Source organism: Conger conger, chromosome 14 (assembly GCF_963514075.1).
Source record: "Conger conger chromosome 14, fConCon1.1, whole genome shotgun sequence".
Lineage (NCBI taxonomy): Eukaryota > Metazoa > Chordata > Actinopteri > Anguilliformes > Congridae > Conger > Conger conger.
The window spans coordinates 20,069,999-20,096,021 of record NC_083773.1 but is presented as its reverse complement, the minus strand read 5'-3'; the positions used below and the strand labels follow the sequence as shown (position 1 = coordinate 20,096,021).

Below are 26,023 nucleotides of genomic sequence, written 5' to 3'. Positions count from 1 at the left end.
ATTTTGTGTGGAAATCCCAGGAGATCAACAGTTTCTGAGATATTCAAACCACACTGTCTGGTACCAGCAATCATCCCATGATCAAAGATCACATTTTTTCCCCATTCTAATGGTTGATGTGAGCCATAAGTAGGTGTACAGGGGTTCCTAATAAAATGCTCAGTGAGTGCATATGCTCGAAATGTAATCTCATGGATATTTGTTTGGTTTTTATTCATACTTAATTGTATAATCAATATTTATTCATATTGTATTACTTTTGAGTAAGCATGGTATGAATGCCATATTGACACAAAATGCTCACAGTTAAATAAAATAAAATAATGAATAGCTATTTCAAACCATGTTACTTCCACTTGCTTCATGCCCCACAGGAGCAGAAACTATTTCTCCGGCTTGCGTTATTTTCAACAGACTTTTTTTTTTTTTAATCCGATAAATCCTCCCCAGCCTTGATGTTTTTGTAAGACCTCCTGGGTTGAAAAGCAGGTCACGATAAACACCAGGCCTGCCAGCTCCTTGGGAAACATGTCTCTGCCTTTGAAGTTCCACACATTTCCCAGAATCCCGTGCATCAGCACATACGACCCCTCGCGGAACCAACAGCCCATGTGAGAGAAACACGGGCAGAGGCAGCAATCGATTCATCGATCGAGATTATCTTTTTTATTTTTTTGGGGGGCGTGAAGGAAGGGAGAAAGACGGTGGCTTGAAGGTCCCCCCTCCCCCCACCTTCCCCCTCTCTTCCTGGGGCATTTACAGCACGCACCATTAGGGCAGGAGGATTTCCGAGCCGCACATTGTTGCGATTGTCAGCACCTGTCAGAGCACCTCTCCCAGCGCAGGGGAATTTGCATCACAATGAATTTTTAATGAATATTCACAGGCCCCCTATACTGACCTTGCTTTTGTTTTCCGCGTAAATGGATAAATAAATAAATAAGGGAAAACGGCAAGCGGGGGAAAATTGTTCCCGCACATGTGACAAGACAGCGGAGGCATAGGGAGAATAATTCTACACCTTCACACACACAACCCTGACCTTCCAGCAAAAAGGGCATGTACATATAAACACAATTTAAATAGAATTTGCCAAAATGTATCTGGGATATTTATACACTTTTTCATGCAATTAAATCTTCTTTATAAGTATGAATTAGTTGTCTAAATGCAAGGGTCCCAAGTTCAGGTGGCAATCCTGATCAGTCAGGTCAAACCTGCCCAAGGTGAAACTGAAATCACTCGTCACAAAGAGAAAATCTGCCTACGGTGTCCATATTGGGTCATACTCAGGTGTCAGCATTCATGCCTCATCCCAAACACATTCACATCTTAACCAGTGACCTTTCTATGCCCCCTTCTTAAGCAGCCTCACCCTAAACAGCAATATCAGCACCTTACAGGTTTACGGCATTACCTGAAACTGCACTGGACATCCCTTCAGAACGCATACACTCTCCTCAAAAATGCATGAACGCTGTTGGACGCTGTATTAGACGTAGTCTTCAGTTTCAGAAAGAGCTACTGCTGCTGATTTTACTGTTATGAAACAAGAATTAAACGCCACATACATCCTGTGAAAATGAAGTTCAGGTAAGCATTGTATACCTGGGTCAAAAGACTAAAGGAGCTCTAGCTCTGTACTCTCGAGCAGTGTCTTCATAGTTATAAGATACATATCCATAGTTTACAGAAGAGATGGCAAAGAACTAAATGTGACAATGCTACAGGAATGCCGTGTCTGCCAAATAACACGCTGATCCAGTGCTTTACGAGATGGTAAACTGAGAAGAAGGAATCCGATGGATCAGTCGCACTCTGGGTTCTTCAGCTTTATTACACACAGACTAAAGTTTCCACACTACCATTCTGCCAAAATGTTCGACATGGTTTGTGTCAAAATGTTAGTCTGAATATCAGCGAGCTCCAGATGGATCAGGATAATGATACAGGTTGTTTACCATGATATGTTCTTGTCGAGCAAGGGCAAACCTGGGGTGGAGAAAGGAGATCTCTGTCACAAGACCATCTGTATTGTCCATCCTTAATCTTTTGGTCATTCCCTGCTCAAATAATCCCTCATATGCAAGTGTTTGCATACACATGCATACCATTAGACACACATGCAATACATGAGCACACATACAAGCAAACAGGCACACATACATACACAGTAATATATAAACAGAAATACACTTACACACTTATGAATACACATCTACAGTTGACACACACGCATATAAACACACACACACACACACACACACACACACACACACCGGTTCCTCCTCAGTCTGGGGCCAAACAACAGCTGCTGATGAGCGGTGAGAATGATCAGTAATGAATGATCCTATTGTCTGAATCATAGCTGGAAAACAGGCTGTTCCATCACCGGCCAAACTTGACCTGCTAACGGCTCTGACCTCCCCAGCTCTGACTGCTCCAGAGTTGGATTGGATTGAACATGTACCTTACTTTACTGTTCGATTGTCATTATGATTATTATGATGATGATTATTATTATTATCAGCTGATTAAACAAGCTTGGTATTGGCCCTTATGAAAAAAAGCATGTGTTCAAAAACCATTTGAACACCCAACATGTGAAGAGTATACAGTACTGTGCAAAAGTCGATAAGATTCTTTCAAAAATAATTCAATGAAAGGTCCTAAAATAAATGTACATTTTACATTACATTTCAGTAATTTGGCGGAATAGTTAAAAACTGAATCAAATCAATATTTTTTGTGACCACCCATCGGCATTAAAACTGCATCACTTCTCTGAGATGTCCAATGCTGTCCTGCAGTTCTATAAGACAAGGTTGTTCCAAGCATGTTGGAGAACTTGCCACAGTTCTTCAGCAGACTTTGGTTGGCTCCTTGCTTCTGATCTCAAGTTTTTATGTAAAAAGTATTAATTTGCTAGCAGTAATATGCTACTTTTTAAAATTACATACAAAAATGTCTCTGTAAAATTAAATCTTTTGGAAAAAAAAAAGATTTTTTTTTATACTAACACACACAAAAAACCCCATATGTATAATAAAGTCTAGGGTGCCTAAGACTTCTGCACAGTACTGTACATGTGAATAATCCCACTTGAGAGCAGAGGTAAAATTAAATTTCAAAAAGGTAAATGCTATCTGAAGTCCTGGTATTGGTTTTAAATGTGAAAATTGTACTTCACATTTTAACACACAAAAAAAATCCAATCACATGTGAAATGTTTTTGCAAAGGAACTGTTTTGTTGTCAGGGAAGTTACAGAAAGTACACAGTTAGACTCAGTGGAGAAAGCTGGGAAAAGCTATAGCTCTCAGTTACAATCAGAATGGCTGGATCTCTCCGCGCTGACATTTCCAGAGGTGGGCAGGGGTAATGGCTTTGTAATGGACTGTTGTGCTGCCCAGGGGGCAGAGTAGGCTTACGCAGCCAGCAGCTCCACACCACAGCGTGCCTCAAATGTCCTTTAACACGGCCCGTGTTCTCACCCAGAGCAGAAGTACGTTATGCCGTTCCTGAAAATCCACCTGGGGTTATTTTATTAACCCATCTTCAACTTCTGACCTTAGTTTTTACCATCGATCACACAGAAATATGTAAGGAAAATTTAGGGCGCAAAAGAAAATCAATCTGGAAGACCAAGTCAGTTGGGTGGCATAAACAGACACCAAGTGACCACTGTGATGAGAAAGGTACTGGGGGGTGTGTCATTTATCCCCGAACAGGCCTAATGGGAAATGAAATTTGCTGACACGGCAAATTAAAAAAAATGTATTTGTGCCAGAAAGGAGACACGCGATGAGTAAAACCCCAAAGAGTGGACTTATAGATAACACAGCCGACTCCGGCTCCCGCACACTCAGGGCAACTGCGTTCTCTTCCTCCGGGATGTCAGAAGGACCACCTCGGGAGTGCTTCTGACAGGAATGACATTATTAGAGGTTTGTGACATTTGCTGACTGTCAGTTTGTCCCGGGGCTGATCTGGAGCATGAGTGATAGCTGCTGTGACCGGCATCCTTCACCTCTCTGGTCCTGATACCTGCCATGATAAGGCCCGGCTTGCGGAAGGCTCCAGAATCTTGGAGAAAAAAAGAAAAAAAGCTACAAACAGACTCTTGCTTCAGTCGTAGCCCTGGAAGTAAGTGCCCTCAATGACTTCCTGAATGGAGACATTAGAGAATATATAAAACAGGGCCACTCCTTTTACGGCTCACTGTTTCTGTCGAGTTCATCCTGCTCATATTCCAGCAAACCAAAATGAAATCGTTCACTCTCCACATGCTGTTGGGGACAATGGCTTACCATTACCCACAATTCCTCAAGTGTGTGCTGCCCTAAATGATTCTGTACTTTTGGGGTCAGCACAATAAAATGAATAACTCTCATGAAGTGTGATTAACATACAGTACGCTCAACTATCATAGCCATATACTTTCCTGCTGCCTGATTCATAATTATAATTTACATATTTTAAGCACAACAAAACGGCAAACTAAAACAAGATGAGCTTTAATATATTCAAATAATATTGGCAGAGATGTTAATTCTCTTAACAGCGCACAGATGATCACAACAGTAATTAGTTACTGTTCCCATGATGTAAAAAGACGTGCTTAGTGGTGGCACATTTGCGCTAAGCACAGGGAATAAATGGTAAATGGTTGGCATTTATATAGCGCCTTTATCCAAAGCGCTGTACAATTGATGCTTCTCATTCACCCATTCATACACACACTCACACACCAACGGCGATTGGCTGCCATGCAAGGTGCCGACCAGCTCTTCAGGAGCATTTGGGGGTTAGGTGTCTTGCTCAGGGACACTTCGACACAGCCTGGGCGGGGGATCGAACCGGCAACTCTCCGATTGCCAGACGACTGCTCTTACTGCCTGAGCCATGTCGGATTAGGCTGTACGGTGCTTAAATTGTGCTGGATCATGCCGGAACAGGATACAGAACCTCACAGTCCTGAACTGCTTGTGTTCAGGGAACTGTTTGTGTGGATCCAGCAACTCTCAAAGAGGAAGAAAATAAATATACATATAAATGAAATCCAGGTGTTGAGTCCATGATATTCAGTGCCAGCAAACCGTGCCTGCCCACCTCCACACAGCCCGGTTCTGAAAGAGCTGCAACCTGTCCACCAACCCCAATTCTTTTCAGTCGTGGGACGCACCTGTTTTTTTCTCTGGGACCTCCAAGACCCGCGGTCATCTCCCACACAATAACTTTTTTGTTCTGGCATGTCCTGGACAACAGAGGGACCTTGAAAATGGATTCAGTCACAAGGATTCACTCTCCTTCACACATGTTTCCTATTGGGAAACCAAGAGGGCTTGAATAAAGGTAAAAAATAATAAACCACATGTGATAAGTGGGACCTAAAGTTTCGATGGTGGCTGTGAAAGGGGGAAACATTTGCTTGTCCTTTGCCAATGTCCTGTCTGTTTGATTTAACTTCAGTTTCAGCTAGTTAAAGGTCTCTCGACCTTGTCAGTACCCCCTCACCCGCCCCCCCCTCCCCCCTTTCACTGGGAGGGAAGGAAGGTCAAGAAGTCTTCACAGTGTACCTGCCATGCATAATATTCTGGTAAAGTACAGTATATATAATGTATCTGGATATATGTGCCATACCACTGTGAAAATGAGGAGATATGAAGGCAGTAATCCTGGCTTCCCAGATGAGTCATTTCTGTTTGCGTATGTGATGATAGCCCCTGCCAGCAATAACATGAGCAATAACAAAAAGTGCAACGGATCTGCGGTCCTGCTTCTTCTGGGGTACGGCAAGTCTACAGAGCGAAAGCAAGATTGATTGATTGATCTCAGCCGACAACGGCAGCGCTATTGATGAAACAGCTGTGTGTTGATGAGGCCCATATGTTGCTACACCTACCAGGGTATCGTAGCCGTAGCTAGCTGCGGTCTCTAATCAGGAAAGAGCGGTCGAGGGGAATTGTAGCTGTCTGGGAGGGCCTGATTGATGGAAGCAAAGCACTCAGGAAGCAATCAAGTCCGCAGGGAGAAATTAACTTTAAGACAGGCTGAATGGACGCTAACTCAGTTAGCGCGGTGAGATATCTTGTTTAGCCTCTGAACTGATTGTCTTGCCTCCGCGGGTTGACGTTTGAAAATCTGCATCTCAATTCCCTTTTACGCAGTAAACTTTCTAATGTTAAATCAACTTTTACAATGTAAATATGGCCCCTATTGAACTCTATATGTACATTGTTAGAGTACATATAAAATCTCAACACTGGAGATTTTGCAGTCAAAACAAAGCATGATGGGGAATGTATTTTTGGAATATTCCTTTTTCCTGGTTTCTGTTTTTTCCTATTTAAAATCAGCACCAAATTCAGACTTAAGTAACCTGTCAAAATGAGTTATCTATGTAATCAACTGCTTTAATTGATTAATTAAGTGCAGGGTAACAACAAAAAGCAGCAGAGCCCGCGGCTCTCCAGGACCAGGGTCACAGACATCATGAATAGGTTTACACTGCAATGCTGCACCAAGAGCCTCACAATCCTAACTATCACACATATTTGAATCTAGGCCACTGTCATGGCACAAATGGACCACAAAGAGAGAAGAGAAGGCTTTTCTGCTGTGCACTTCAGTTTATTTCACAGACATCCAAACCTGAAGGACAAAACGTGATAAGGCTCCCATAGCTGACAAATGTTCATTACCACCTCAATGCGCAATGCGGGCCTTGCCTGCTTCTGGTTTTCAAGCCAACTTCTGCCCTTAATTACTTAATCATCCCACTTTTATACCATCTAACATTTTTTTCATATCACCTAAATGATCTCTACTACCCACAATTATTCAATGAAAGGCAATTGTGATGCAAATTAATAGTAGGCACTCCCAAGATATGTAAAAATTTCTTTATCGAACCCTGTGGGCTAATTTGTTCTCTGCATCTGACCCATAATAGTTCCATAGGAGCAGTATATAAACATCCCATATGTAATACAAAAACACACTGCAATAAAATATAATTTTACATTCCCTATAGGAGCAGGAGTAAGGCAAGACACAAAGAACCCACCCCCTGTTTCCTGGCCCGTTCAGTTTCTACACACAGCAAACAATGGTGTTAGCCACATTGCAAAAATTATAGTTTTTATTTCTTTGAGTACTTATTTCTACATCATGTTCTTTGTCTTAGCCAGCATTTTGCCTCTTTTTAATCTAACCATGATATGCATTATGCTGCACTTGAATTTGACTACAGTAAAACAGAGAAGCAAATAACTTTTGTGACTGTTAGGCTATATAGGGTTTTTCCAATCGCTAAAACAAGTTGTGTAAGTGATAAAAAAAAAAAAAAAGCTTAAAGTTATTGCTCACAGTTCAGGGAAAGTGCACTGGTTATATTGAATCTATATAAAGATCTGTCCTGCGCAGAAATAAAAAGCAGGGGATGTTCTGCATGTTGGCGGGGAAGCTGCTGACATGGCAATGTTTGTTTCTCTTGTATTTTTAATATTCCTCATAGCTATATTGGTAATATTGCTTGTTTCTTGTTACAAAAACAAATTGAATCAACGCCGAATCATATGTCCGGAGATACAAGTGCGGCATTTGAAACTATTCTAAAAAAAATAAGAGGAAGTTGCCTGACTTGGAAGACGTCTGACAGTTATCTCCCCACAGGAAGGGAATGTGAGTCAGGCCAGCAGCACTTTGTCTTGTCATTTCAGCGCTCTCTAGCCGCTAAACTAATGAAGAAGTTTAATCTACCTGAATGCCTCCTCAGGGGCTCCTTTTTAATTACGTTATTAAACATCGCCGACCATCGCTAATCGGCAAAGGAGGGAGTTTGCCGCCTGGCTAATTAGCCCCTCAAATATGCAGGTTTGTCGAATGATAGAAAAAAGTGAGGCGGTCACTAAAATTAAAATGGCCGTGGGTATTTATTGGGGAGTTTGTGCCCAGGCATTCTCGAGTGCTTCACTCACATTCCCAGAGTGATGTAAACACACAGCAACATGCCTTGAATTGGTTTCCTCCCCACCCCACAATCAGTCATGAAGCCACAGTTTATGGTCCAGCATATGTTTCATGAATTCAGGTTTGCAAAGTAATTTGCTCATCTCATGAACTTGTTAATATACACTCAGTGAGCACTTGATCAGGTATTTATTTGATTCATTTTTTTGAAATACTTGGGGTGCCCGAGTTTGATTTGACTGAATATTTGTATTATTATTGTTACTGTCATGAAGTAATTGTTAAGCATTCAGATGCTGTAATATCTGTACGGTTACCCGTTTCTCTGTTGTGCAAACCATGTCTTTCACTGTAAGTGGAACAAACCAATAAAAAGGAATTTCTTACGTATTCTTCAGCAGCACAAATATGACAAAGATTAATACAACAAAAAAATATAAAGCGCAACGTAGATCTAAGTGTGTTTTCCTTTTAAAATAGCTTGTAATTATAAATCAAATGGGACAAACGCATCGCAGTTAATGAGCATTAAATGGCTGTTAATTATTCGATTGAATTGCTGTCACTTATGTGAGTGTGTCTAATTGATCTCTGCAGTAGCAGACAGGGACGAGACGCCTCATTGATATGCCTTTTGCACAACAGAATGAAACTACTTAGCTACAAAGGTGCTGTAGCTAAATCGAGTACAAGTAGTACAATACGCGACAAGTTTCCGAAAGGATATTGAGTGTGAGAATGGCTTTGTGCTTAAAGCATCAATTGGATTCACCTCTTGCGTGTGCAGAAAGAATGAAACACCAAGGTAATTTCATTTTGGCCAATGTCTGTAACAGCTAAATTAATTTATTGCCAGTGGTACATGCATTACCATGGATACACATTTAGATTAGCATCATTTTCATAGCAGAAAATGCAATGCAGTTATATATTTTCACAACATGATTTCAGGGTGAACTGTATATTTACTTGAATGAGGAAAAACAGGAATCTGTAAATATGTATAAAAATGTGTGAAAAATAAATATGTAGATGATTATTTTAAATAAAGAAATAAATTGGCCTACAGGAACAGGACTTTTTTTTTTTCAGGTTGTTTTCGAAGTGAATATAAACCAAAGAAGCATGTATGATAGTACACTGATTTGTATCTTACTGCTATTTAGAAGCTTATGTTCTTCAAATTAGCCTGAAAATAAAAAAATGAAGCCATTAAAGATACTACTGAGCCCAAGGGTAGTGCCTCAGCAAGCATTTAAACTGCCACCTTCTGGTCCAGTTCCTTAAATCCAATGGCATGCAGTCATAATCTCAGCCCAGTAGGACACAATGCTTTGTCACCAGAGGGCAACATGGGGGCATCTGTTACAAGACTTAAATTTTGGAGTGATTTGGCTGCGTTCAGGGCAGCATGGTGGTTCAGTCGATAACACTGTTGCCTCGCGACAGAAAGTTCCTGGGTTTGATTTGCTGCAGTCATGTTGGTTTCCTCCAGGTACTCCAGTTTCCTCCCACAGTCCAAAGACATGCAGGGTAGGCTAACCGGACAGTCTGAACTGCCTGTAGTTATGAGTGGGTGAGTGAATGCCGTGCGTGTCCTGTGATGGATTGGCGACCTGTCCAGGGTACATTCCTGCCTCTCGCCCAATGAATGCTGGGATAGGCTCCAGCTCCCCAGTGTTTGTTAGATAGTCAATGGATGCCTATGCTTGTATCACCATCAATATCCTTCCAGCTTAATTGCGGAATAAAAATAATTTGTTATTAACTGACACTTTTTTCCAAAGGACTTATAGTTGATTAGACTAAGCAGGGGACAATTCCCCCAGCAGAAATGCGGGGTTAACAGCTGTGCAGATCTTATTGTGGCTACACCAAGGCTTGAACCAGCAACCTTCTAGGTCCTAGTCAAGTCCCTTAGCTTCCAGGCTACAGGCAGCCCTCACTGATGCAGAAATGGAGGATTGAACTTCAAAGCTACGTAATAATAAGCAAGCTTATTATAAACAAACACAACAACAGCCAAGTTGTAATAAAAGGGCAGAGCCCACAATGAGCTCTCTGTGTGTGTGTTTGTGTGTGTGTGTTTGTGTGTGTGTGTGTGTGTGTGTGTGTGTGCGCGTCTTCGCGGCCCTGATAATACAGCCCATTCTGCTGTACCTGGTGAGGAGATATGAGTGTGACCGATCGGATTTGAGTGACACGATGCAGTCCCGTCTGGGCGAGATACCATTCAGTGCTTTATCGGATCCGCTCCTGCCTGCTGTGCTCGGGCAGATTAAACCGGGCTTGTCATAATGGCTCGGTTGCGTGAGACAGCTTTAATAATGTCGAAGGGGGCCTTCCGCTCCCCTTTAATCCCACTGTAATATGTTGACCAAAATAAAACAGAACATTCCCTCGAACCAGGAGTGGCGTAAGACACAAAGAAGGCTAATTACTCACCCCCCTTTCCCAGACCCTTCCTTTTCTTCTCAGAGGAAACGTTGGCTTGCGTTATCTGCATTGCAAACATCATTGTTCTTATTTGGGATGCGATTCACTAAATGGGAGACTGCGTGAATTTCTATTTGTGTCTGTGTGTGTGCGTGCGTGCCTTTGTTTATGTGTGTGTTTCTGTGTGTGCATGTGTGTGTGCGTGCGTGTGTTTAAGTGTGTGTTTCTGTATGTGTGTGTGTGTGTTTAATTCAGTCAGGGGCAAAATTGTTGTGAGCTACTGGGATTTTACAGCATGCTGCTCTGAATTAAACTAACAATGAAACACTGGGTGGATTTTATTGGCAAACAAATTCCCTGCATATTACCTACATTTCCGTTGTCTCAACTTCCACTTGGGGTGACTCAAGTAAAAGTTTTATAAAAAGTTAAAAGAACAACTGTAAGGTCCAGTGACTCCCTGTGTAATTAACAGTGCAACTCATTTCCAAGGGATTATATTTTAAGCAGCAGGTTCAGTGAGGGGTCAGGCTGTATCTTCAGGAAATAACTTTAAATGTGTCCCACTTTTCTAAACCATATATACTTTGTTCATTAGTGTGCCATATAGGTTGATGAGGTTTGTAGGAAATCTAAACATAAAAGCATACATTTTCCAGTCACAAGCATAAAATGTACAGTAGAATGATGAATGTGCCTTTTCACTTAATTCACAATCAATCAAGAATTGGGAGAAATAACTTTGTGAGGAACAACTATTTCAACAACATCCAATTTAATGTTTTACAGTTTCGTTATTTTACGATACCAACCAGGTTTACAATAAACAATGCAATCCCACTGTCCAAATCCTCCCACAGCCCAAAGACATGCAGGTTAGGCTAATTGGAGAGTCCAAATTGCCTGCAGTTTAAAGGATTTCCCCTGGGTTTGAGTGTGTGAGTGAATAGTGTGTGTACAGATCAATGGACAGGCACTCAAGGACACAGATCGGGCATTCTCCATTTTCCCTACAGCTTCAAATTATAAATGAGTAGACTCAACACTTGTCTTATAACAATGTAATGACACTATAATACATCACAATTACAGTGAATTAACACATTGTTACATGCTTGTAAGCATTGTATTTCAATATGCAGAATGTCTGAACATCTCTGTTCAAGCATTTCATGTTCAAACAACTGCTGGCAAAATAATACCTGAAAAACAGGTGCAAACAGGTTTTAATATTCGTAAGTACAATGTAATAATGTCTACGCATATTAATTACTATATCTATACCTGTAATATCATAAATAGGAGTTAACATACCATATTATATATCCTGTATCATATTATCATTGGGATATTGTGATATGTGTGGTTCGGGTGAAGAAGCATAAGTGCTTCCTGAACCTGGCAGAAACACTGCCTGGTACAGATGGTCCAAAATATTATTTAAAAAAAAAATGTATTAATGAAAAATGCATCACTCTCCCGTGAGTGTGGTTTGGCCTCATCCTTGGCTTTGGTGATCAAAGTATTCCAGAGGGATTTCATGACAGTCATGTGACATAATTAATTAAACTGGGCTACGAGTCTCCATCTTTGCCATGGAGATATCCATCTATGTTCCAGTTGCTTGTGACCTGCTGTCAAAATAGAGCAGGGATCATCAAATCAGGCCCTCGAATCCAAGTCCAGCCCTCGTTTTTTTCTCTCGGCTAATTAACTGAACAATTAGTGCTACTGACTGGCCAGAGTGTCTTCACACCTGACTCCCAGGTAAATGGAGGGGGGAAATCAGGAGTTCTCAGCCCTCGAAGATCATGAGTTGATGATCTCTGAAGTACAGCATTGCTGTTACTCCGATTACACAGTGTAGCCCTGCAGGTTCAAATTAGAAAATTAATAATTTAATGGGTGCAAAAAGAACAAAAAAATTGGTTTGTCCTTGCGCCAGAATTTCTTTTTTTCTGATCATCATAAAAGTTTTATGGAAGACATGCTACAAAGAACAAGTGCACAGAACAATGTCATTGAAGCATTCCCAGTCTGCCTGGCAAGATATGAGTTCTTTATCAAAATAAATGAAGGCAATTCTTATGAATCCATTATCTTTGAATGAGATCTTTCTTTTTAACTTTTCGGTATTTTTTATAGTTTTACAATGTCACCCCCCGCTCCCCCCCACCACCTCCTTTTTAAAAAATACCCAATTGTACCTCTTGGGGTACCATTGTGCCACCCACTCTAGTGTACCAGGGGAACAAGTACAGCTGAAGCATCTAACAGCATCTAACACCCTGCCTGTAACCTAGTGACTACTTCACACACTACAAGCCACGCGGCAGCAACTACTACACAGCACTGCTAGAGAGTATTGCTACACACTGAAGACTGGCAGGCTGTTTGTACTCAGCCTGTCACTGGAAGACATTTTAGAGGTGCCCAGAGGAACCCTGGCCAACTAAAACCCGCCCTGCCATTGTTTGGACAAGGCTTCAAAAAAAGATCAGTCTTAATCAGTGTTTTAGTAAAATGTTTTTTTTTTTTTTCTTTGCTCAGTAGAAAATATTAGCTTGCTTTAAGTTACCTCTTGCTTTGAAGGCAAATTCTAAAATAGTAAATTTTTTGTCTTAATTAGCAAAAAAGTAATAGAAATAAGATTTTAAAGTCTAAATAGGAGACGAAAATGCTTGTTAAGATTGAATCATTTCTTGGTTTTTGCAGAGAACTGCATTCCGCCACCGCAGGCAAAGTGAGTTAATGCCTTAGTTTCAAGCTTAGAACTCCAAGGCCGAGTCTGCACCGTGGAGAGATAATCTATCAACCTGTGTCACCTGGGAGCTCTTGTGGAAAAATATTATTCAACATGCCATTTCAATAGTTTATGCAAGCAAACTCAAACAAGTGTTCCAAGTACAGTAATTGCAAGCTTTAAAAAAAATAAAAAATTAATCATAATATATTCTATTGTCAGGATGAAAAGATCCGGTTTAAAAAACATTTATTGCAAAATGAAAATATTCACAAGAGAGTCCCAGCCATGAATATTTCAGAAGGAAACACAGGGTTTGGCAGTTCAATTTCATCTTAATTGTGATAATTCAAGTTGTCAGGATTCAACCAGAGACTATCTCCATCCGCAGAAGCAGAACTATCAGCTGAAATCAGCGTTTTGGAAGGCCATGAATGTAATCCTCGCCTAATTCTATTATCGTCAGGTATTTAAATCTTTTTTCCCCCCTGACTTCAAAGCCTTTGGGGTTTAATCGTGGAGAGGAGCAGTACTCTGGACTCGGTCTCTGTCGCCTCTGGCAGACCGCCCTAGATTCGGTGTGCTAAGAGTCTGGGCTGTGCACCTCACTGTCACGACTGAAAAAAGGATTACCGGTGCCTGACAAGGTCTGGTTCAATTTGGAGACGGTTAACCTTTTCAACTGAGTAGAGTATCGAGCACAGCCTACAGTTTTCACAATCTGCTTTATCCATTCACAGGGAAAGTTTGCCTTGTGGTGGCCACACAACAAAAATGGCCACACTTTACCAGAAGGGTACATGAATTGCCATTAACTATTGTAGCTGTTAACATCAGTTTATTGATGTCTAGTACAGTACAAATACACTAATTAAGCATGAAATGAACTTTATTAGTTAATGTATTTGTTAACTACTAACTAATGTATTAGTTACATGGATATGTATTAGCAAACTATGGGATAATAAGCTTACTTAACCATTAACAAATTCATTAACGTTTTTTTTCATTCCTATATGAACTTGCATTCACTAATATACATACAAACACATAAATGCTGTACAGACTCACTTCTCAGTAGCTAGTTAACAGCTACATTAGTTTAAGCCAATTCAGAATATTGAAATAGAATATGGGCTGTTTGGAGTAAAGTAACATAGCTAGGTTGCAGGTTCACCGATTCCACTAAACTTAAGACCAATTAACATTTCACTGAACAAAGTGTGACACTTAACATTTCACTTAACAAACGGACACCTTTGTTTCATGGTGTGAAAAACTGGAAAGGTATCCTTGTTGAAAGTGAGCTCCTTCTAATAAAAGTGCAACAAAAAAAAGGTCTCCGGTTCAAGTGCAATGAGGAACTTCTATTGAACAGTTTAAGCAAAGTTAATTAATCTATTTTTCTGTAGTGCATATCCGGTTGGAGAAATTGAAAATGCCGTAAAACTTCCATTAAACCCTGAGCCTTTAGCAAGCGCCATTCCCTTTTAATAACTGGAGAAAATCACTTACAAATGCAAACACAAGCTCCAATAATAGGATCGCAATAATACTTCACCATGGCAACAGGTGTGCAGTTTATCAAGTTCCCATGGCACCATCGCTAATGTACAGTAGCTAGCTTGTAGATGGATATGCAACCAGAGATATTCAGATATTAAATTCAAATGAGATGTTAAGTTATTAAGAGCAGTGAAGCAGAGCTGAATAGCGCTTTCACAAACGAAAAGAGTATATTACACAGCCTGAGCCAGCGAAACTGGCTGATGATCTGCTGACTGTAGGCTGCAGTGCTGGAGATTAAGGTTAATCACTAGGGCCCCAGGCCATTGGAGGTGGTGAGTGGACCCGTTCAACATTTTCACACCAGGCCTGTTCAAAAAATAAACCTGAACAACTTAAAATGATTAAAAACCATGCCTTATATGTGGGTACTGCTAACATGTTTCAGTTTTATTATTTACTATTGAAATATGATGATGATGATGATTATTATTATTGGTAGTGGTAATAGTAGTAGTAGTAGTAGTAGTAGTAGGTCAAACGTATTATAGGCCTCACATAATTAAATCAGGGCAGCCTACTGCCTAGTGGTTAAGAGCTTGACTGGAACGGTTGATGCCCCCATGTAGCCATGATTGGTGATAAGATCAGGGCAGCTGTTGGGGCCCTGTGCAAAGCTCTTAACCCCACATTGCTCCAGGGGGGATTTGTCTAGTTAGTCTAGTTGACTGTAAATTGCTTTGGATAACAGCGTCAGCAAAATAATGTCATATAAATTACATTACTTAATTGGGATAAATAAAGTTTTTTTAATTGAATTGAATTACGTTAGGTCAATGTAACTGAATGTAAGGTTAATGTAAGATCAGAGCGTGTTGGGAGCAACTAACAGGTGATGCTACATAATTATAAAAATACAACATTAAGTTACACGTTGTATAGTTTCTTGTATTCAACAAACACGTGTTTAGTGTGTTTCTGGACACAATGGCATTCAACAATTTATTAGCAGTGCTAGAAGCATTTTAAGTTCAGAAACTGGTTACATGATCATAGACTGTAGCGACTTAATTATCTCAATGCTATTTTATGACACCAAACAAAAACTAACAAAAAAACTTTCCATTCCTGCTTTAAATGTGGAGCAGGGTTGGGAGCTACTGGTCTAGAATATGCAAAATTGTACATTTCCTGTTCCAAGTCTTTTCATCATATTCATAGTCCAAATTAAGGTGTTGTCTTTCTGTGTTGTACAGTACCCATCCAAGTAGCCTAGATTTCAAATGAGGTGTTTGACACATTATGAATGTCGGTATCTGGCAAACACCTGGCCAATTTGAGTTGCAAGCAGTTTTTACAGGCTGTGCAGACTAGTGCAAGGTGGTCTCGAGCACTCCATCACTGAGTTGCTTTGCTGGGAAAATGCATAAATGAATGGTTATGGAACACACAGATCATATCATTTAAAGTTTAGAACCAGCTGCTTCTCTAATGGCTTTCAGGGTCTTCAAAAAAACTCAGTCCTATCTTGTGTGTAATGTAAACTCACCGTGTTCCGAACAGAACGCGGGGAAGAGGCCGCTTCCACCAGAAGTTAACGTCCGTACAACGGTAGTTTGATAAGCCAGGAATGTGGTTTATGATTATGGTTGCTTATAGACTATCTCAGACACTAAAACACCAATTGATGTGAATTGGACCAATATTTATCGAGAAAATGATAAATAACCGCACAATGTCCCTGTGTTTGGAAGACTCACAATGGTCTGAACGCCACCATATAAGCCTGCCCGGTTCGTAGTCTCTTGTGAGCAACAGCTTCCCCACCACAATGCTACAGTGGATCACCATTACCATGTCACTGCATGCTGAAATGGCTTGTGCATGTGTCCTGTACCAACTTTTTATGAAAACGAAAGGAATTATACTTTACACACACAAAAACCAAAGCTGATCTGGAAGGTTTTTTTTTGCTATTGGTCATGAAAGTGTACTGTACAGAAAACGGCGAGCTCACTTGGTGTTCAGAACACTGTGATTTTATGTCAACATTTCCTGTTGCAAAAATCGGTTCCATGTTGGCAATTGCATCTGACAATGCACAGTTTAAATACACATTTAAGGATCTAAGTGACGCTGACCGTGGAAAGTCTAAAAAATAAGTCTAAAATACCTAATAAAGGTGCTCATTGAGTGTCTCATTTGTGATAATGGACAATGTAGCTGTCCCAGTCACACTCCCACTCCCCATTAAACGTATTAAATCTAAACTCTTCAGTTCTCCACTCGTGATTCGGTAAGCATGTGCTTGGTTTGGTACGCTTGCTACCAAAAAACACTCTTATGTCTTACTATGTTTTTTAAAATACACATAGGACACAACTGTTTTTTTCCCCCTAATTTGTCATGAAATGTTATATCGGCCAATTCTGTTCGCAGAGAAAGCCAAAAACCCAACAGGTAAAATAATGTAAAGCACCCCAATTAAAATACTAACACTATAATAAAATACTACAAAAAAAGCAGAAAAAATAAACAAAACATGATTAAATACAAAATAATAATACAGACCTAAATATACTCAACCCCAGTGTACAAATATGTTTTCAATTGTCTTTTAAAACTAGCTGCTGCTAATTAAGAAGCCAGCGGATCTAGAAGCCAAAGAAAGCTTGGCTGCTCTTTTCTGGTGAACTTTTGCTGTTCACTTTGGGCTGATCACTTGCCGCCACTCAAGCAGAATATCCCATTGCTAAGCTATTTACAACTTTCTGCTTAGACTACAGTACAGCAAGCAGACTGATTCACTCACCCACCCCTTTCTGTGACATCAAATTAATCAGCGGTGCATGTCAGTTAATGGCTCCCATAACAACTTACGATCTGAGTAACAGCTATTTAATGAGCAATTTGTCGTCTTAAATATGCATGTCTCCACGGGGATGCAGAAGAATGCATGTTCCGATGTTCCCGCAGCATTATCGCACACTAAGGACAGGCTGACACCCATGAGAGTTCAGTGTTAAGACTATTTAAGCTACTTCTAAAGACTTTATCTTGACAATATTTCCTGTGAATCAACTGTTTAATGTTTGCTAACTGTCTTAATTGCGCTGATTGCTATGGACTAAATATCTATCAGCCTGGGTGCGTGGATGTACACAGTAAGATGTCCAGAGTGTTAATTCAACGCTAACAGCGTACATTCGGGACCAGTATGTACTCAGACTTGATTTAACACTGAATATTTTACTGTGTATGCGTGTGCAGTATGTCTTTCCCCAATACACGGGTTGTTGGGGAAAGAAATGTTGGATGATTTTCAATAACATATTGGAGGATATTAAAAAACAACCATTATAATGTATTGTCATAGATACCTTAGAGAAATGAGAACTGCTATGACTACACATTATTCATGCATGACGTGAAGGGACTAGCTAAACGCAGACAAATGGAAGGTTATTTCTCTGCCGGGAGAGTGAAAACCCTTATAAACCTCTGGTACGTTTCAGCAGAGACGACGGAGCGCCGTGCGGATGAGCTGACCTCCAGTTCATGTCTGATGTGCTTTTGTCCGCCTGGCGCGATGCGCTCGTCAACGTCCCGGCACCTCTTTGTGATGCTAGTCATGAAGTTACGGAGCCCATGCAGATTCCTCCAACCAGTCTCCGTCTTTTTTTTTCTTCTTCTTCTTCTTCTTTTCAGCTGTGAAGACTGTCAGACGTTTCCCAATTGGCATTCTTGTGAAGCCAAACGAAATGCAGACTCTGAAAGGCCTGCGCTTGGGAACAGCCGCCTTGACGTCGACTTGTCTCCGTATTAAAACTCCGCGTCATGTCCACAAGCTTTTTTTTAATGCCTGTATTATTTGGTTTCACAGATAATAATCACATTATCTGTGATTGACAGGGGAAAGCCTCTCTCTCAGTCCCACAAGCATTAACTGATCATTCTTCTTTCATGAGGCTGACAGCATCTGGGAGCTGCGATACAAAAGTGGGTGGGTAATCCAGTCATCAAAATCAAATGGCAAAGTGTTTGGAATAACCCATAATTGTTGTCTGCTTAGGAACAATAGTAAATTGCAGGCCCAGGCAGGCGCTATTGTTGAATAGCCATGGTTTCCAACACTTATTGGTTTGTAAAAGCCTGCATAGTTATTCTGAACATGAAAATTTGAACAAACTCGGTGAAATACTTTTGAGTTGTTAACCCGTGATTGGTTGATTTGAAACACACAGTAATCAGTAGCCAGTTTTCTGCTACTTGTAAGGTACCATATACCTCATGTATCCCATCATTGCGGTGTATCATTAACTTAATGACACATACATCAATCCTGGTAATTAGATGAAGAGAGGAGGCCTAGTATTTACGCAGCTCCTGATAACCAGCTACTGTACCATTTAAACTGAGAAGTGCCACTTCATGGAGCGCACAATAATTGTTTTACAGCTACTGAATCACTGACAAATCATAGATCCAAGGCCTGACTATATTAAGGGTTTGCTGATGTACACTCCATATGATAACCATGAAAATACGTATTTGGTTTGACGCACATGATATGACAATATATCTACAGCTTGGTTGTCAGCATTTCATCCAGTTGTTTATATGAATCCAATCGGGTACAAAACTACTCTTATCTACTCTTTTAGTACTCAAAGTTGATTTTACACTGAAAACAGTGAATTTGAGAATGTATTATTTCTTTATTTTTATTTTAAAACAGTGAATAGCTTGAAGTTTAAAAGTTGACCATAAATGTATATTACACGAGATATAGTTGATTCTAATGCTATCCAAAAACATCATAGTAATAAGGGCTATCCAAAAACATCATAGTAATAAGGGCTATCCAAAAACATCATAGGTATAACCGCATTGTTTCATCATCAATCGCTTTTACTCTCAACCTTTCACCAAGAGGGGCAGTGCGCTCTACGAGAGTGTGTCTGACATTGAATTGAGGTCCTTCCTCAGACCCCCCTGCGCTTCTTACAAAGGGTACAGCCTCTCCTAATGTACTCTCAAATTCTCAATCTGGCCTTAAAATCATTCCGGTACAAAATAAATTCCTCCGTCTCCACCCACACCTAATGGGTGATTTAGTGTTCCACTACAAAATGGCTCCCGTGAAACACCCAAGTGGGTGATCACACACCCCCTCCACTCTCCCAAACTCTACTTGAGAGGAAGTTATATAAATGCAATTAAATGCATTCATTCCAAAACCATTTGGGGGCTATAGATGGAGACAGGATTAATTGGTTAATTTATTTTGTCGGGCTCAGACCAACTTCCCATTAGATGAAGGCCACCTAATGTAGGTGAGGCTGGGAAGTCTATTTTTTACAGAAGGCCAAATCGATGCCCACTGCTCAGTAAAGCAGTGGAAAAATAAAAGATAAAATAAAAAGAAAATATCACACCTATTGAGCAAAGCTCCACAGTGCAGAAGCTAGCACACCAGCTGTTGGAAATGCTCTCAGCTCTTGCCATCACGATTATACAGGCTGTGTTAAAAGCACAACTCTGAACATGAATGCAGGAGTGTAACAGAATTAGAGGAACCTGTAAAGAGGTAGAAATGTGAGCCTGAGAGAAGCTTCTTTGGTCAAATCAAAAGGGGAGCAGAGCGGAGCTGACAATCTCGCGTGAGATCTGTATGAGTGTTTCGAAAGCGGATAAAAGATTTTTGCCCCCCCCCCCCCCCCCCCAGCCCTGTTTTCGGTGCGACGGGATCAGACCCAAAGACAGGGCGACAGCGCTGACACTTCAAGGACAGCCTCTGTTTTGATCGTCGCTTTAAAAGTCACGGAAGCCGTCGCGAGGGGTCGCGCAGACCAAGCGTTCCGTCGACCGCGTCTGACTGGAGTAACGGGCGCACCCCCGCGGCGCCCACCCCCCCCGGATACCCCCCTCCCCCACCCCCCCGAGGCCCCTTCACATGCAGACTGCTGTCACGGAGAGGCACTTTCCTCCGTGACGGCCTGTGTTCGCCTGGAGGTCCCGTGCCGAGCGGTGGCCCGTCTCTGGGCTGTGCGTGACTGCGCTGTGTGGCTGGCACTCAGGAATTAGTCCACTGACCTGCATTCCCCACCACAGCTGAGTTATGGGTTCTGACTGCCTCTCTCATTATCTCATTTCCCAATATCAAACATTTAAACACATTTGGACCCCTTCCATTATGAAAGGTTCAAAGATCATTTCAGCTTTTTTTCTTTCCAGGACAGTGATTTTGTGCGGCTAGAAATGTCTGGCTAGTTCACAGGGCATATTATCCAGTTGTAGCAATATCATAAGCAATGTCCACAACACACACACACACACAAACACACATACTCATACACACAAAAATTCAACCACACACATACACGCACCGGTACACACACTCACATACACGCATTTGCACAGAAATAAAATCACATGCATATATGGGTTATTGGTTCTCAGGGAGGTGAATTTAAAAAAATATATATATGCATGTATGTATTTATCATTCTAATTGCATGTATTAATCATTCTAATTTGTATACCTGGATCTCATATCGATGGTGTTTACTGGACTTGAATGGTGACTTTAGCATTCTGTATTCCTCAGTCAGATCTACTTCCAATGCTCTCAAAAAATCTCCACCCAGATTTACTCCATTTCTAACAGTATTTCATATGAACATGTCCCATTTGCTTAAAATATAATAATATACTTGGCATAATCTAATGGAATAATATTGATTTCTTTCATGAGCTGAGAAAATCATTTTTCCTTGATACATAAACACACACACACACATTTGGTTACACTTTAGGTGATTGTGTGAAACATTTTCGGCGATGTTGTTTTCTTTTTCATTTCGCAAAAAAACAATTACTGCTTTTTGTTTTCCATCTTTGCTCTGCTTCCTTTAATTGTCATCGTGGGCCCTGCCTCTTGACTCATTTCACTCTCAAATTATTGGGCTTCTGATGGCTTGAGGATTTGGGAATGGAATTTCATTAAGCGACCCTATTACAAATTATAGGTGGATTGCAAATGAATCCTTAGCCACCTATACATAATTCAAGCCAAGGTTTTGAGACAATGTTTTACCGATGAGCTGTCAAAACAACCCCTACCCCTGGAGAGCGTTTTCTCTTCCTGTTTTTGGGCCGAAGCAGACAGGTAATTCGGAAATTTGTCAGAATTAGTGTTCCGTAACTCATTTGTGAACGGCCTCTTTCAGGCACTACTTTATGCATGTTTAATTGCCTGCTCGCCGTGATTAATTGTTTTTAATTACTGTAACCCGTGACGGTCTTAAATATGCAGGGGTCCTGGAATGAGGTCATCCCATTAGCGAATCTCATTACTTACCCACGCAGGAGTCGCGGTGTTCCTCGAACCCCGCGCTGCAGACGCAGCGCCCGATGGGCACCAGCCACTCTCCCTCCGCGCTGCAGTACATTTTGGGCGTGTCCCGCTCCTCGGCGTGGTCCACGCACTGCCCGCGCACCTCCACCAGCGACGAGGAATCGGCGCCCGTCACCACGTCGGTGAAGACCGCCAGGTTCCGCGCCATCGCCGAGCAGCGCTTGTAGTACACGCGCACGGAGACGATGGCGATGCAGGCCCCGATGTCCTGGAAGGCCAGGTAGAAGCCCCTCTTGCTGAGGGGCCCCACGCCCCGAATCTCCGTGTTCAGCTTGAGGCGCCGCACCCCCAGGTCCACGCTGGTGAAGCTCTCGTCTGCTGCGATGGTGTCGATCTTGGAGAACTGGCTCTCCCAGATGTTGGTGCCGATGTCGCGGTCGATCTCGTAGTAGTAGAGGTTGAAGGTCTCCTTGCAGGTGCCCAGCACCCCCGGCATGCTGTTGCAGTCGCGCAGGGTGAACTTGATCTCGATGTAGATGCGTCTCGCCCCGTCCCGCTGGATCCAGTTGGTGCGGAGCCAGTTGTTCTGGCTGGGGCTCATGACGTTGCACACCTGGTAGGTGTGGATGGGGCTGAAGTACTCGTCCATCTCGTTGATGGCATCCCACTTGGAAAAAAGAAAAAAGAAAAAAAGGGAGAAAAACATGCTTTAAAAACCGCCGAGCGTTTCTTACAATGACACCGTACAGCTGTTCGCTGTTCGTTTTGACATGGTACATTTCTTATGAATTATATATCTATCCGCATCCTCTGCGATGAAAATCTGTTTGATTACGCAGTTGAGAGACACATTTTAGACCTTGAAGAATGTGCATTAATTACTAATCAAGGCCTGATTTTCTCTCATCTGTCTGAGCGAACACAGAGGGCCAGCATATTTACTCCAGTAATAGGCTCCACTGAACCGAAACAAACGGCACACACTCCTTACATCTTTAGTTTTATCTTTATGAGAAAACCTTGGGGGCAGTTTAACATTTGAAGCTACAGGGAGCTACGCCGTAGGATCTCGATGAAATTCCTGCCCCATTCGTACCACTCTCTTTTTTTTGAGCATTAACACGGTTTTAACCGGGCGGTCGGACACACGCTTGTCTTGCTGAGGCCGTCTGATACAGAGTACAGCTGGCCCGGCTGTCTGCGGGCGATTAACTCATCTCCCTCCACTTGCTCATCAAATAGTAAAAAGTGTGGAGTTGGAGGCGAGCTGCACTTTGAAAGACCTCTCTCCGGCAGGGCTGGCTAGCCCCCGGAGGGAGAAGCAGGCTCTTCACTGCTGGCCAGCCAAGCTTTCATCTCCACAAGCTGAAGGGCTCACAGCCCAGACTGAAGCTGCTGATTACAGCCAGAGAGGAGGGGAGGGCTCTGGTTCATATGCCATGGCCGGTAACCATGTGTAGGCGCTTCAGGAGTAATTAAATATGGGGGGCGGGGGTAATCAGACAGACCCTTGGGCAATCAAGCCCTCACTTCTGTGGAGTAAAAATATTTTTAGAAGGAAGAGAGTATAGCATGTTGAACATGGTAATGACCTGACAGCTAACTGCATGGTGTAATAATCCCATCACGCCATGCCTAACTGGCTGCCTGCTAATAGCTTCCTGTAGCATTGCAATGAATTCTCTCTTTTTCGCTCATGTTTAATATGCAAAATTAAATGTGGGCACAGCATTTCAGTGAGCACACGCCTGATTAATGATAAAGTTTAATCGTACATTGGCTATACATCCTAGTATAGGGGAAATAGAGAAGAGCTGTGTGCACAATATAATGGGAAAGACATTGGCATACGCACTTTTCTTCCAATAAATCATATTTGTGTGAAAGACGGTATTGCACACTGCATATACTTCTGCTGACATTAGCTTGCTACTGTAAAGCCTTACAGAGAAGTCAGGGTAAAGGCTTGAGAAATAATGTATAGGTTTTTTTTCCTGTATGTTTTTCTTTTTTCTTTGTTTGTTTTTTTATTATTAAAGGATCTTTTCAGGACCTTCACCGTCTCTGGTGCCTTAACCCTTTAAGGCGCAAGATCGCAAATATGAGATTAGAATGTCATTAACTGAACATTCTGAGGCTGACAACTGACAGCGGTGGAGTTCTAGAACACTGATGTGGAATTCTGAAAGAGAAAAGCTTCCAGAAGCCTCCTCTTCAGAGGGTTAAAGTCAGCCTTCGGGATGCTGCATTTCATCAAACGTAACGTCTGCTTTCACTCTCAGTTTCTTCTCCATTTCGCTATTTTTATTTTCGCTCACATCTTGCAGCAGCTGTGGCCGGAGGGGAAGAGGTGCGAGTGTGACTCCATCAGCGCTAGCGTTAGCGTCGCGCGCATGCTTATCGGCTCCTCCGAGCTGCCAACCGCCAACCGCTGGATCCCGCGAGGCCGCGAGTGCTCACCTCTCTTCCTGCGCACGCCTGGCCCGAGGACTCGCCCGTCACACTCGGCTGTGTGAAGTTAATTTTACAGCAGCCGCCACGCGCTCACGTGAAACGGACAACATCGCAGCAGGCAAAACTGACTGTAACCAGGGAACGGGTCACCTGACTGAAGGGCTTACTGGTGACAGTGTTAGTGACAGGTGGCAAGGTCTGTGCTTGGACTTGGACTCAAGTCGGACTTGCCGCTCTGTAATGGGTTGGGTTGGTACGGTTTCCTTGTGAGCAATTAGTGCCCCCTCCCATTCTTAGAATATGTTTTTCATTTTTTATTTGTTCATGCAGAACCAGTAAAATCTTTTGGGAGCCATACTCTGTGAACTCTGGTGGCATCCAGCTCTTAAATAATAGCGCACTTCACAGTAAATACAACATACCGAACTAGTGAGGCCAATATCTTTTTTTGTTTTATTTCTTAAATGTGATGATACTACATTCTGTCATTATTATGACAAAATGTTACAGTACTGTATGATAGCTAGAAAGTAGCCATGGCCTTTTCCCCCCAGAAGTGTTGCTTACTTGGCAAATTCCATGTAATGTTAGATACTTTCCCTGGACAGTTGGCTATCTGCTTGATCCATTTCGCAAGCTTGCACCTTAGCAAGAGAATAGTCTGGCTGGACTGGGAGGGGAACGGTCAGAAAGGATCGAGCGTCTCCACTCTTCTTCTGCTCTCGCTGACTGTACACGATGATTCGGTTGTGATCGGTTAAATGGAAATTCCGTACGGTTTGTACATGGCAACAGTTTTGAGCACACACTGCACATTACTACACGGCATGAGTAAACTCATAGCATGGGTCTGTGACTCGGTTTCACTGGACTAGTCTGACTTGCTTGAGAGTGAATGTATTTAGGACTTCAGACAATAATAATAATAATAATAATAATAATAATAATAATAATAATAATAATATTACCTGAAACTTTTTTCTAAAGTGACTTACACTTGATTAGACTATGTAATGCGGGGTTAAGGGCCTTGCTTAAGGTCCAAACATCTGTGCAGATCTTATCGTGGCTACACCGGGGCTTGAACCACCAACCTTCCAGGTCCACCTTCAGCCACTAGGCTACAGGTTGCCCAACAGAGTCATTCTTTAGACTCAAAAAAATTGAATATAGTGCATGCTTTTGAGCCACTACTATGACATATTTTCAGTCTGAGGGTCAACACCTCACAAAAGAATGTATACAAACCCTCTAATTATAGTCAGCTTTCAGTGTGTTAAATGTGCTACTTGGGCCTGAAATAATAATAATCATTTCATCTAGCTACTCTACTCATCATATTAACTGGTAACCCAGTATATAAACTATAATTAAGCTCTATTTAGAAAATGCAAAGACGAGGTGCTGGATAAACACAGAAAGTATATTAGATGAAAAGCTCCGGCACTCGTCAAAGAAAAGAAGACAAATTTGTGTTGGCTTGCAAAGGGGTTCTCTTCCACAGAAAAATAAACATGTAGCAAAAACAGGTCCAGACAACAGCCTTTTAAA

The 26,023-nt window shown here is 41.7% G+C and overlaps 1 protein-coding gene across 1 annotated transcript in view; it reads right to left on the bottom strand.

Moving 5' to 3' along the window:
- The window catches only part of epha8 (eph receptor A8), an 88,732-nt gene that overhangs the window by 17,190 nt on the left and 45,519 nt on the right, over positions 1–26,023 (bottom strand). Inside the window, exon 3 of the mRNA XM_061219010.1 lies at positions 22,022–22,685. Within this exon, the coding sequence (XP_061074994.1) occupies positions 22,022–22,685 (664 nt within the window). The remainder of the gene's footprint in view (positions 1–22,021; positions 22,686–26,023) is intronic.